Here is a 13,919-nt window from a genome sequence, read left to right on the forward strand (position 1 = left end):
GCGTACATGGTCCGGAACTTATAGCCGGAGACGAGTCCGGAGTTCCGTCGGCGCAAATATTGCAGGGTGTCGAGTCTGTGTGCGGCTCCAACGCCGCGGACTCTGTGGCCTCAGAAGGCACGATATGCTCCGGCTCTAAGGCCGTTGCAGCAATAGGAACCATCTCCTGGATGTGACCCGATGATAGATTTATGTCATGTTCATCGGAGCGATCGTCGCGGTCTCGAATCCATCAAAGATCAAGTCTCCGCGGACGTCCGCGACGTAGTTCAAGCTTCCGAATCTGACCTGATGGCCGGGGGCGTAACTGTCGATTTGCTCCAGATGGCCAAGTGAGTTGGCCCGCAGTACGAAGCTGCCGAATACGAAAATCTGTCCGGGGAGGAAGGTTTCTCCCTGGACCGCGTCACTATGGACGATCGAATGGGCCATCAAACCTTTTGTCGACGGCACAGTGGAACTCTCAATGAAAGCACCAATGTCGGTGTCAAAACCGGCGGATCTCGGGTAGGGGGTCCCGAACTGTGCGTCTAAGGTCGATGGTGGCAGGAGACGAGGGACACGATGTTTACCCAGGTTCGGGCCCTCTCTATGGAGGTAATACCCTACTTCCTGCTTGATTGATCTTGATGAATATGAGTGTTACAAGAGTTGATCTACCACGAGATCGTAATGACTAAACCCTAGAGGCCTAGCCTGTATGACTACGGTAATGAATATCTGTCCTATCCGGACTACGTCCTCCGGTTTATATAGACACCGGAGGGATCTAGGGTTACATAGAGTCGGTGACATAGGAAGGAATCTTCATAGTTGATCGCCAAGCTTGCCTTCCACGCCAAGAAGAGTCCTATCCGGACACGTGTACAGTCTTCGCCCTTCATGTCTTCATGGCCCATCAGTCCGGCCCATGGATAACGGGCCGGACGCCCGAGGACCCCTTAGTCCAGGACTCCCTCAGAGGTGGACCAAGCACTTAGCAAAAGCATTCGGAGAAGGAAACTGCTGAGGCTTCCCGACTTATCAGCCACGACGCCTCACCAGCTTCGGGGACTACTGTCGGAGTAATGGGCCACTGGTAGCCTAACCCGAGTCCCTGAGCATTTCAAGACATTTGGGCCGGCTGCGTCCCTCAAGCATCCAGAATGAAGCGCCGCGTTCTGGTGGCCGGCTGGCTCAAGCGGCCGGCTGCCAGAAGACGGCCAAGCACCAGAAGACGGCACCAAGACGGGCCGACTCCTAGCAGGCGGCCTCCAGAGAGGCCGGCTCCTAGCAGGCAGCCCACGACGCCCTCAGAGTCTGCGCCCCTTATTAAGAAGACAAGACAGGGTGTGGCTACAGTGTAGCCCATCACCCCCACATCCAGGGCTTGGCGTGGCCACAGTGCCCCGTACAGGTGGAGATCTCCGCACGACGCGGCACTGTTGCCACTCCATCCTTGACATCACCCTTGTCAGGCGGAGCCCTGTTCCCACGACGGCCTATCGGTACGGCCTGCAGGCGGCGGGCCCTACCAGGCAACGAGAGCCCGGAAGGCGGCATAGCCTGACCAGTCGGACCCAAGGGAGGCCGGCCTCTAGCAGGCGGCCTGCTCCTCCCTCGAGGTCCGTGCGCCATTAACCAGACGAGACACAGTGTGGCTACAGTGATCTCCCACCAGATGGCGGGACTGTAGCCACGCCCCTCCCCGGCCAAGTATGCGTAATTAGCATTGCGGCTACAGTAACCAGCCGCCGACCAGAGCCGCAAGCGGCGGAGGCGGCCTGTCGGCTCTGTACCAGACCAATCGGCGGGGCCCACCAGGTGGTGGGCCCCGGCAGCCGGCGGAGAAGCCGGCGACTAGAGATACTGACAGTCGGGTCCTACACCCGGCCAGAATACCATTGTACCCCTGGGGGTAGGCCTATATAAACTCCCAGGGCACCCATGCAAAGGGTTCCCAACATGTTAGAACTATACTCAGACATAGAGAGAGGAGAGAGCTAGCCCCGCTTTCTCCTACCTCTGGCATACAGCTCAAGGAGACCCCGTAGAGCAGGACTAGGGGTGTTATCTCCTAGGAGAGCCCCAAACCTGGGTAAAGTATGTCGGCGTTCGTGTCTACGCCTCATCCCGCTTCCGGGCACCGGCGACGATCTACTCGCTCCCACTATGATAAGCCATCCTTTGGCATATGTCGCATCCAACCCCCGACAGCAATTTTTCTGAAACTGGATATTGCTAAAGCATTTGACTCCGTCCGTTGGGATTACCTGCTTGAGGTGTTGTGTACCATGAGATTTGGACAGAGATTTCGGGACCTGGTTGCCATCGTGATGCGTTCAACATCCTCCAGAGTGCTCCTTAATGGCGACCCGGGGCTTCCTTTTTACCACCGCTGTGGTTTGCGCCAAGGCGACCCCCTGTCGCCTTTCCTTTTCTTGATCGTCATTGAGCCACTACAACATATCTTTGCGTCTGCAACGAACGCTGGGATTCTCAAACCTATTGCTCATAATCTCGCCTTCATCAGATTCAGCCTCTATGCCGATGATGCTGCGCTTTTCCTGAATCCGTGTAAGCATGAGATGGAGGCCACTCAAGCTTCCCTTGAGGCCTTTGGGAGGATCTCGGGGCTCTTCACCAACTTCAGCAAATCATCGGCCTTCCCTATCTGCTGCCATGATCGGATAATCATTGGAGCGCTTACGGAGTTTGCAGGAACGATTGATTCCTTCCCTTGCAAGTATCTCGGACTCCCTCTCAGTCTTGGCAAGCTCAGGCGCGCTGACCTTCAACTATTAATTGACAAAATCGCTGCCAAGTTGGCAGGATGGAAAGGCAAACTGTTGAGCAAAGCGGGAAGGCTGACGCTGATCAACTCTGTCCTAACCTCTCTCACCACCTATATTTTAACCTTGTTTGCCCCCGGTAAGTGGCTGATTAAGAGGATTGACAAACTGAGGAGAAGCTTCCTTTGGAAAGGCTGTGAGGAAGAAGCGAAAGGTGGAAGCTGTGCAGTAAACTGGCAGGTTGTTTGTTCACCAATGAAGTATGGTGGTCTGGGAATAAAAAATCTTTCCTTCTTCAGTAGGGCTCTTCGGCTGCGCTGGGCATGGTTCGCGTGGCAAAGTCTGCCTCGGCCATGGCTTGGCATGAAGCTCCCATGCTCGTACATTGACATGAAGCTCTTCAATGCCTCGACCATCATCCACCTTGGCAATGGGCAAACTGCAAGCTTCTGGCACTCTAAGTGGCTGTACGGCGCCGCCCCCAAGGACCTTGCACCCTCCCTGTTCAAACTGGCCCGTAGGAAATCCAACACAGTCGCCCAGGCTCTTCAAGGCAGCAAGTGGATGAAAGGACTTGAGAGAACCAGCTGACACAACGATCAGCACTCCTTTTTGATGCTTTGGGAGAATATTCAGAATGCCGCTTTGTCTGACGCCAGCGATGCCATCGAGTGGATTTGGACGAAGGACAAGTCTTATTCCGCTAAATCGGCCTACTCCTGTCAGTTCACTGGTTCCATCGTCAAGCCTGAGCTTGACTTGACATTGAGAGAAAGCTGCGTTTCTTCCTCTGGTCCTTGGCTCAAAACAGGCTCCCAACCACTGACAGGCTCCGTGCCCATGGGAGTGACCACAGTGCGACGTGCGCCCTCTGTCTGCAACAACCTGAAACATCACTCCACCTCTTCAACACTTGCGTCTTCTCCAAGGATGTCTGGTCCAAGCTTTGTCTCGTGCGGCCACGGTGCTGCCCTATTCTGCCTGCCAACCTTTTGTCGATCGCTCAATGGTGGAGGACCTGCTCACAGAGTTCCAAGGAGCATGCCGCGGTCGCTGCCTATTTCGCTTGGCATATTTGGAATGAGAGGAACATAAGGGTCTTCAACAACACATCAACCTCAGCGGATGGTGTCCTCTCGCTGATCAAAGCTGACTTAGATTTATTGAGAGTAGTGTTTTAGTTTCCCCTTTTTGTACAGGCAACGCCTTCTGACGACTGCTAACTTTCCTGTATATTCCTTATCTATAATGAAAAGGTAGAGCACCTGCCGTTAGAGTTCAAAAAAAAATGCAATCGTTGACGCTAAGCTTTGGGTTACCACGGGTGAAAAACAACTATGACTTATTGTATTGTGCGAGTAATTGGCATGCCTTTTTTTTCATTGAGGGCTTTGTAATAATTTAAAAACTTTTCTCTCCCTTGTTTAATGAATGAGGCAATTCTTTTGCCTTCGTTTCGAAAAATAATAATATCAAAGCAATATTTTCACCAAGCTACTTCTTGATTATTCCCTATACTCTATAGACATAATGATATACAGTATCAATTACAACATGTAAGGGCATCTCTAACGGCAACCCGTAAAAAATCTTCCGCATCCGTCCGCGGACAAGGAGGACCAATCCGCGAACATGGATGCGGGAGGCGGCCATCCAACGCTAATCGCATATATTTCAAACTATTTTTCAATAAACCGGATGAAATTCATGCAAACACGGGCGGATTTCGTACGAACATTATGGATTCATACAAACATCACGGATTTAACTACATTTAGAACCCAAAAAAAGACCCGCCCCTAAACCTATCCTACGGCGGTGGCGCCCAGCGTCCAAACCCGTGTTGTCCTCCTTTTATCGTATTCATGAGCACCGGCAATAAAACCGATGAAGTGAAGGTACGGTCTCCGGCGATGAAGTGAAGCCCGTACCGACGCGGACGGGGTCCATCAGGCCGACGTCCATGTGCTCCTGCTTCTGCTCCGGCGGTAGGCTGAACAGCTCCTTGCAAGCGTCCATCATCTCGCTCTGGAGAGCCTCGGGCACCCCATGGTTGATCACCTTCATCATGGGTCTTATATTTATTATCCAGACTTGAGAATCGATCTATACGTGTTTAGTGTTTGGGTCATACGTACCACGAAGAAGCCCCAGTCTTGGCACGCCCGGCCGAGGTGCCGGATCGCCTGCGACCGTTCCCCGGCTTCGCCGTTGAGGAGGACGGCCAAGTCGACGACGGGGATGCCGTCCTCACTGCACGCTCCACTGGGTTGGCCAGGGGAGCTAGGAGGAGAGGCCATGATTGTGCAGCGGAGGCATGGGAGAGCGAAGATCTGTGGCGGTGGGAAAATATCCAGTCCAATATCCTGTGGCGGACATGCAGGTGGCTGCCGTGGCTTAATTTGCTGGTCCACCTCCTGTCGTCCATGCATGGTTCTGTGCTGGACATGGCAAGTTTAGCTCGTTTGGCTCTTGTCCGGATATTTTTCGGCTGCGGTCATGTCTATCGCAACTGTTCGCGGCACATGTGAGTGAAGGCGATCACGTACAAAGCCTCTTTTTTATAGACGCCGAGATATATAAAGCAATATAGCATGCGTACACGTTAATGTCATTGCTTCATTGATTGTTCTGAACTTACAGGGACTTGATGTCACCCTCGTCAAACAAATTCGTCTAGTACTATATATCCATGTCCATACAACTGGAGTACCCTGACTACAGATTCTGAATAATTGCAAGAAATCAAATAGTACATCTACATTAATTTGATGTCAATTTCGATCTCTTCTCCAGTCCATATAAGAGAAGCGAGGCTGCAAGCATGCAGTTCAGAGATGAATAGTTCGTACGTAGCATATGACACTACTAGGAAAAGGGCTATAGATGGAATGGCCAATGACGCACCGTGGGATGGTACGCCATTACTAGTTCAATTTTTTTTAAATGTTTTTTATTTTTATTTTTTAAACTACTAATGGCGCACCGTGGGACCATGCGCCATTACTAGTTCAAGTACTAATGGTGCATCACTCCCACGGTGCGTCATTACTAGTTGAACTATTAATGGCGCACCACTCACAGGTGCGCCATTAGTAATTTTTGTTACAAATTTTGTTTCAAATTTTTTTTTTGAAAAACTACTAATGGCGCACGGTTGGGGTGGTGCGCCATTACTAGTTCCACCACGGTGCGCCATTAGTAACTTGGCCCATTCCACCGAATGCACCCCCTTGGACCGCCTTTTCAGTTTTTTTAAAAAAAAAGAAAATAATGGAAATGTCAAAAAAATAAAATAAAATAAGTTTTCCATGTGATATGTGGTCTAGTTGTTGGGAAAATTAACAAATATGAATTTCGACTTTATTTGCAAAATCTCTCTGGAATTTCTTAAAATGGGCATAACTTTTGCATACGAACTCGGATGAAAAAGTTTTTTATATGAAAAATCATCTACCCCGTTAAACATTTTCAAAATCCTCAAAAACCTAACAGAAAAAAAGATACGGGGCTTTTAAGATCTGGAGAGGCAAAAAAATTCATAAAAAATCAAACTTACTAATGGCGCACCTGCCCATGGTGCGCCATTACTATCTTCCCGCCTTCAAAATTCAAAATAAATCAAAAAATAAAAAAAAAGTTACTAATGGCGCACCTGCCCATGGTGCGCCATTAGTATGCCGTATATATGGCTGGGCGTGTCCTCTCCTCCTTACCTCTTCATTCTTCTCCTCCACTCCACCTCTCCTTCACTTCATCTCCTCCTCCCTCCTCTCCGGTGAGCTCCTCCTCCCTCCTCTCCGGTGAGCTCCTCCTCTCTCCTCTCCGGTGAGCTCCTCCTCCCTCCTCTCCGGTGAGCTCCTCCTCCCTCCTCTCCGTGAGCTCCTCCTCCCTCCTCTCCGGTGAGCTCCTCCTCCCTCGTCTCCGGTGAGCTCCTCCTCCCTCCTCTCCGGTGAGCTCCTCCTCCCTCGTCTCCGGTGAGCTCCTCCTCCCTCCTCTCCGGTGAGCTCCTCCCCCCTCCTCTCCGGTGAGCTCCTACTCCCTCCTCTCCGGTGAGCTCCTCCTCCCTCCTCTTCGGTGAGCTCCTCCTCCCTCCTCTCCTCCCATCCCCTCATGGTTTCTCCTTCCTCCTCTCCGATGCTCCGGTGAACTCCTCTCCAGCGACCTCCTCCTCCTCTCCGGCGATGTAGGCGAGCACCTCTCCGGCGACCTCCTCCTCCTCCTCCTCTCCGGCGAACTCCTCTCCGGCAAAAGAACACGGCAAAAGAACGTACAAGATCCAAAAACAGGAACAAATTTTGAAATAATATCGTGCAAAAAAACGAGCAAAAAATGGGCAAAAAAATCGCGATCCAGATCCAAATTCAAAATTCAAAAATAGCAATGGCGCACGGTGGGGGTTAGACGGTGCGCCACTACTATTTTCCCGCCTTCAAAATTCAAAAATACTAATGGCGCACCGTGGCCTATACTAATGGCGCACCAGTGGCCTATACTAATGGCGCACCACGGCATATACTAATGGCGCACCACTGGTGCGCCATTAGTAAAAAATACTAGTGGCGTGATGCTAGTGGCGCACCAGTGGTGCGCCATTAGTAGGCAAAACTGGTGCGCCACTAGTAAGCCTTTTTCTAGTAGTGTGATGCACTTCCGTAACTTCTACATGGTAGACTTCAAAGGCATCAGGAGCTCGTGCATTACATTGTGACAGTACCGTTCTGACGAAGCCACTTCATGACTGATGCCTATACTCTAAAGACATAGTGATGTACCAATTACAGACATGCAAGACAATATGCCAATGGCTATCAAGCTCTTTCTGGCATTAAGCACAAAAATGACATGCATGGCAATATAAATTAGAAGCTCTGGCCCCAAGAGTGAGGTAGGCCATGAAATATGGAGCCAAAAGGTTCTGAGATGAAGTGGCTCCTTGAGACTTATGCTTATATGATGTTTCTGACGATGATGGACCAACTGAGGTAGAGTAAGAAATGTTATTTTAGAGACACCTACGTACAGGTACAGATGGTTCCCGAGAGACATGTTCAGAATTTTCACAGGGTCAGTTAATGAATTACTGAGGTAGGGTTCCTAGTCACCCCCAAGAGGAACAACCATTAGCCCTGTTCCTCCTGGTGTGTCTAGATTGTTGTTTTCCATACAAATTGTGTAATCGTTTGCAAGTTACCTACTTTAGTAGTATCAGTTTGGCTTTGTGATTTTGATATTCACTTCAACGGCACAACGATAAGGAGCATATGATGGTTGGTCACACAAGTACAAGATTAAGGCATCGTAAGTTTGTAAGAGCAACTCTAGCAGACCCCGCATCCTTCCGACCCGCAAAACGTTTTTGCAGTTTGCGAAAAAACGCCTTTGCGGGCCGGCGCGGACGGCCGCAGTTGTAGACCCCACATAATGGACCCGTAAAAAAGGATATTCCCAGAATATACTTTTTTACGGGTTGGGGTTGCGGCGTCTGATCTGGCGCAGCTCCTCCCGGCCCGCAAAACTTAAATTTGCAACTTAATTTGATCTAGCATATTGCATTGCTTTGCTTTATTAATAACATTGGATACAAAAGGCATCACCAAATCTTTGCTAGAATAGCAAGACCAAAGAAAACAAGAACTACAAGTATGCATTTTAGAAGATTTCCAACTTCTATAACTGCTCCCACTAGTTGGACTAATATCTTCTCCATGCATTCGTTGTTGATCTGTGGATTCTTGATTTTGCATTCTTTTTTCTTCATCTTTGATTCGGAAGAAGGAGATGTTGCTTCCCCTCTAGGTGCACATGCAGCCGCATCATTGCCTTCAATTGTACTAAGGAGTGCACTAATATCTATTAAATTTCTTTCTATCAACAAATCAATTTATTGCCCTTCCCAACACCAAAATGAGCATCCTTCGTCCTACACAAAAGAATGAGCAAGCTCGAAGTGAGCCACCGCAATTTAGCTAAAGAATGAACTATGAGACGAGCTACCGCAAGTGCACGTACCCCGTCGTTTTCGCATTTGAAGAACACCCATCCGGGGTGCTTCGGCGTGCTCGAAGTGAGCCGCAGCACTTTCCGCGTGCAGTCGTCGCACTCTATGAGCGGCATCGGCAAGCCACAAAGACGCTGCGCGAGCGCCGAGCCCGGTGGACGGCCGGATGAGTCCATGCCCGCAAACCTTCGGCGACGGCGGGCGGACGAACTCGTACCTGCATGCGGCGATGCGCCCTTGCCTGGGCTGCCGGAGAGGCTCCCCGACCACTCCATCGCTTGGGGCAGCAACCGGCGGCCGGAAAAAGCCAAATCCGGCGGCCCGCGGTGAAGTGCCGCAGATCTGCAAATCCGGCGGCCCGCCGACGCAGGGGGGGGGAGGTGGGGAGGCCTCGTGCGCGTGGCGGCCTTCCGGCGTGCTCCTGCTGGCTGCGGTCGCCTGAATCTTGGGCGGCGGCCGGCGGCGGCGCGAGGGGGGGGAGGAGAGGTGGTTGGTGGGAGAAAGCGCGGGATGAAATGTCCCCCCACCAACCGCTTCCGCTTATATGCAGGGCACCGCAGCCGCGAGGGGAAAACCCGCGTTATCCCGGGTTGGGCTCGGGATTTTGCCGCGCCCCCTAAAAATTTTTGCGGGCCGGGGCGGAATGTGGGGTCTGATCGGGCTGGTTTTTCCACCCCGACCCGCATTTTGGCGGTTATTTTACGGGTCGGGGCGGAATACAGGGTCTGCTAGAGTTGCTCTAACAATCGCATATTCCTAGTTTCATGTAGCCTGCCACTTTTGCTTTTGGCGTCAGACAACAACTCTGTTTCAGATATTATAGTTGCTCGTATATCAACCTTTTTACGATGTCAGGAGTGATTCCTTTTTATTAAGAGAAAAAAAGAGATTTATATGTATAAGAGTTAAGAAGGGATTCCATAGAATTGAGGGAAACCTAGAACCCTCACAAAGGAGAATCGCTGCTCGTTTACCTGATCACACTTTACTAACAAATGGAGCAAAAGCCATCGGACCCTCTGCGAAGTTGTGACTATATATTATGACATGGGGACTATGAAGATTTTTTTTCTCTTATTTTGTAAAGAAACAAACTAGACCCATTTTAAATAGCAGATAAAGGAACATGCATTAGTAGGTGCACACTCAAGTACGGGACATGTTGGTGATGGAACCACTTCTAGATGTCATCGGTGATTCGTTAGCGTGGTATAAAGTAGTTCCACACCACACATAACTTGTTTTTGTAACGCTGAGACCAATGACAATAGGAAAAGAGTCACATCTCAGGAATTTTTACGAACCAGGGTTCAGATCCGGCTAAACTTTTTAAAAAAGGTCAAAACACGAAAATCGGCCACGAACGACAGAAGAGTCAAAACACGAAAATCGGCCACGAACGACAGAAGAGTCAAAACACGAAAATCGGCCTCGACACGGCAGAAGATTCGCCAGAGACGGGGCTATAAATATTGGGAAATCACTTTGTGTCTCGCTCCATCTATCGCAGCCAACCCAGTTCACTTCCCCTCATCATGGCCATGCTCGTGATGTTGCAGCTGCCAGACAACTGCATGCGCAAAACGAAGGTAGTCGCACATACTATGTGTGATTTACATGGCACCATCGTGGAATACTTTCTCTGTTCGTTATTATAAGATGTTTTTTTTTTAAATTGATGTATGTAGCCAGCTTTTAGCGTGTTTGTTCACTCATTTCAGTCTGTATGCAGTTCATATTAAATATTCAAACCATTTTATAAAAGTGAATGGAGGGAATATTATTCATGTTGGAACTGTTTGTCGAAGGATGGGTTTCAAAAACAGAGAGCCGTTGGGAGCGACTGCGGGTGACGCGGGGGACGCCCCGCCTTTCCCCGTAGATCTCGGCGCGGCGGGCGCGTGGGTTCAGGTCCAGCGGGGCTCATGTGGTTCTCCGGCGTGCTCGGCCTCGGCGGGTGCCTCTGGGCCGGTGACGGGGGCGTGCGGGAGCCGTTTCTGGGCCCTGGCGGAGGACGACTCCGATGAGGAGGATGGGATCCCCTCGCCGCGGCTTGGTGCTCCTTCGTCGGGCGTGTCACTGGGAGATTTCGTCTAGCTGGCGGTGGAGGTCGGCGTTGACCAGGGAGGCCCGCAACGACGCTTTGCGCCGGGTGGCGGCGGATCGAGGGCGACTGAGGCGCGGCTCAGGCGGCCGCCGGTGCCTTCGGCTTCAGGCCTGCGGGGTGCTGGCTCACCGGCGCATGCACCCGTGCTGGCGGTCGGCCTCCGCGCTGGTGTGCAGTCACCAGAGGAGTGGCCAGCGCTCCCCTCCCTCTCTTCTCCGGTGCGGGAGGCGGCGGCGGGGACGTCGGAGACGGCGGCAGAGCTAGGGTTAGTGCTGCTGCGCGACGAACCCCCCTGTCCCGCTCGCCGGGCCTGGTTGCGCCTGCTGGGCTTGGGCCAGCCTCTATTGGCCTGGTGGCCCCAGGGCCCATGCCTGGTGCGGTGTCCGCTGGAGCTGGGGGCTGCAGTTGGCTGCGATGGGCCGGGCCCTTCTCTGGCTCTCGCCCCTCGGCCTGTCTCGCAGGTGGCTCAGGGGCCCGTGGCGCCTCGCTATATATGGCTGCGCAGGGGAGTGCGTGACCCCTCGCTAGGGTTTCCGGCTTCCCCAAGTGAGGTGTGGCGCTTCGGCCATTCAGCCAGATCTCTCCTCTCCTCCTCCTCCTCCTCCTCTCACCCTCTCCTTCGCCGAGGTGACGGCCATGGGTGACCGGCGGGCGGAGAAGCGGCCCATGGAGCCCCCGGCATCGGAGGCGGAGCGGCGGCGAGAGAAGGAGCTACGCGACATGGCCAAGCGCGACCAGCGGGCCAGGGCCTGATACATCTCCAACGTATCTAAATTTTTTAATTGTTCCATGTTGTTATATTATCATTCTTGGATGTTTTATAATCATTTTATATCATTTTTTGGAACTAACCTATTGACATAGTGACAAGTGCCAGTTGCTGTTTTCTGCATGTTTTTTACACCGCAGGAAATCAATACCAAACGGAGTCCAAACGCAGCGAAACTTTTTGTGAATTTTTTGGACCAGAAGACATCCCGTGGGCCGGACAAGCGCCTGGGGGGTGCTCCGAGGGGAGCACAACCCACCAGAGCGCGCCAGGAGGCCCAGGCACGCCCTGGTGGGTTGTGCCCACCTCGGTTTCCCCCCGGACCGCCTCTTTGCTGTATAAATACCCCAATATTCTAGAAACCCTAGGGGAGTCGACGAAATATTGATCCAGCCGCCGTAGAGTCCGGAACCACCAGATCCAATCTAGACACCATCTCGGATGGGGTTCACCACCTCCATTGGTGCCTCTCCGATGATGCGTGAGTAGTTCTTTGTAGACCTTCGGGTCCGTAGTTAGTAGCTAGATGGCTTCCTCTCTCTCGCTGAATTCTCAATACAATGGTCTCTTGGAGATCCATATGATGTAACTCTTTTGCGGTGTGTTTATTGGGATCTGATGAACTTTGAGTTTATGATAAGTTATACCTTTTTATATCCATGAAAGTATTTGAGTTTCTTTGATCTCTTTTATGCATGATTGCTTATAGCCTCGTATTTCTTCTCTGATATTTGGGTTTTGTTTGGCTAACTTGATCTATTTATATTGCAATGGGAAGATGTGCTTTGTAGTGGGTTCGATCTTACGGTGCTTGATCACAGTGACAGAAGGGGAACCGACACGTATGTGTCGTTGCTACTAAGGATAAAATGATGGGGCCTATCTCTACATAGATAGATCTTGTCTACATCATGTCATCGTTCTTATTGCATTACTCCGTTTCTCCATGAACTTAATACACTAGATGCATGCTGGATAGCGGTCAATGTGTGGAGTAATAGTAGTAGATGCAGGCAGGAGTTGGTCTACTAATCTTGGACGTGATGCCTATGTAATGATCATTGCCTGGATATCGTCATGATTATTTGAAGTTCTATCAATTGCCCGACAGTAATTTGTTTACCCACCATTTGCTATTTTTCTCGAGAGAAGCCACTAGTGAAACCTACGGCCCCCGGGTCTCTTTCTCATATATTTGCCTTTGCAATCTATTTCCCTTCGCATTTATTTTCAGATCTATTAAACCAAAAATACAAAAATACCTTGCTGCGTTTTATTCTTATTTATTTTATTTGGGGTTTGATCTATGAATCTACTACAATTTCCTCACGTCCGTTTGCCCATCTTGGGGCGCCGCTACCCGAAAGGGATTGACAACCCGTTTTACACGTCGGGTTGCGAGGATTTGTTATCAGTGTGCAGGGGTTGTTTACGTTGTGTTGCTTGGTTCTCCTACTCGTTCGATAACCTTGGTTTCTTCACTGAGGGAAATACCTACTGTCGCTGTGCTGCATCATCGATCCCTTCCTCTTTGGCGAAATACCGACGTAGTCCTAGCCGACATCAATACTCACTGCTTATCTTCGGCCTTCCTATTTCCATTATGTAAGTTATTTTGCTCTGTGTCTTTCAGCCCCACCCCCCTCCCCGCGAGCTCCCGCAAACTCCGTTATCGGAGGGGAACTCTCTGCCGCCCGAGATGGCAGAGAGCGAGACGCTGCCACGAGCCCCCTCGCCTATCACCATGGACGACACCGAGGTGTTGTCCCGAAGGACATCTCCTGGTCGAGGGGGTGCGGACGAGGCTGTCGAGAAAGCGCCCGAGGTTAATACCTCGGTCGCTGAAGACCTAGGGAGGCGACCCCTATGACAACTGACGGCCGGGACCCCCAACACTCCGAGCCCCAGCCGGACACCATTCCGGAGACCAATGTGGCTCCGGGATTGGGTGAGCAGCCGCTTTGAAAGAGGGGGGAGGAGCATCAGCTCCATCGGCGACCTCCACAGTTCCGAAGGCACCCAAAGCTCTGGAGGATGCACTGCAACATGCTTGCATCATGGAGGAACACCGCACCATGATGGGTGCGGTGGCGGAGAAGGTTCAGTCTGCAAAAAGCAGACTGAACGAAGCTTTCACCAGCCTACTGACAGGCTTTGAGGTATGCGACGTAATGTTCTAAAAACTTTTCATATAGAGGAATATACATGTGTACAGATAGTAGCCCCTGAGGCTCTGTCCGGTTTTGGAAAGAAACCGGACAGAGGATCCAT

At 51.2% G+C, this 13,919-nt stretch overlaps 1 protein-coding gene across 1 annotated transcript; it reads right to left on the minus strand.

Moving 5' to 3' along the window:
• Nucleotides 1–4,262: 4,262 nt before the first annotated feature.
• On the minus strand, nucleotides 4,263–5,285 carry LOC123124321 (2-oxoglutarate-dependent dioxygenase 19). Its single transcript, XM_044544956.1, has 2 exons — nucleotides 4,910–5,285; nucleotides 4,263–4,832 (listed from the first exon to the last, which is right to left on the minus strand). Exons 1-2 carry the CDS (start codon nucleotides 5,201–5,203, stop codon nucleotides 4,635–4,637), a joined length of 492 nt encoding a protein of 163 aa, XP_044400891.1. The 5' UTR covers nucleotides 5,204–5,285; the 3' UTR covers nucleotides 4,263–4,634.
• Nucleotides 5,286–13,919: the final 8,634 nt, after the last annotated feature.

The sequence above is a fragment of the Triticum aestivum genome, chromosome 5D (genome assembly GCF_018294505.1).
Source record: "Triticum aestivum cultivar Chinese Spring chromosome 5D, IWGSC CS RefSeq v2.1, whole genome shotgun sequence".
NCBI classification, from domain to species: Eukaryota; Viridiplantae; Streptophyta; class Magnoliopsida; order Poales; family Poaceae; genus Triticum; species Triticum aestivum.

What these genes read in the sequence shown, in the direction of transcription:
- LOC123124321 (XM_044544956.1), bottom strand. Translation starts at nt 5,203, where the DNA reads ATGCATGGACGACAGGAGGTGGACCAGCAAATTAAGCCACGGCAGCCA. An exon ending in AAGACTGGGGCTTCTTCGTG is followed by an intron (nt 4,833 to 4,909) that starts GTACGTATGACC and finishes CCCATGATGAAG; the next exon opens with GTGATCAACCATGGGGTGCC.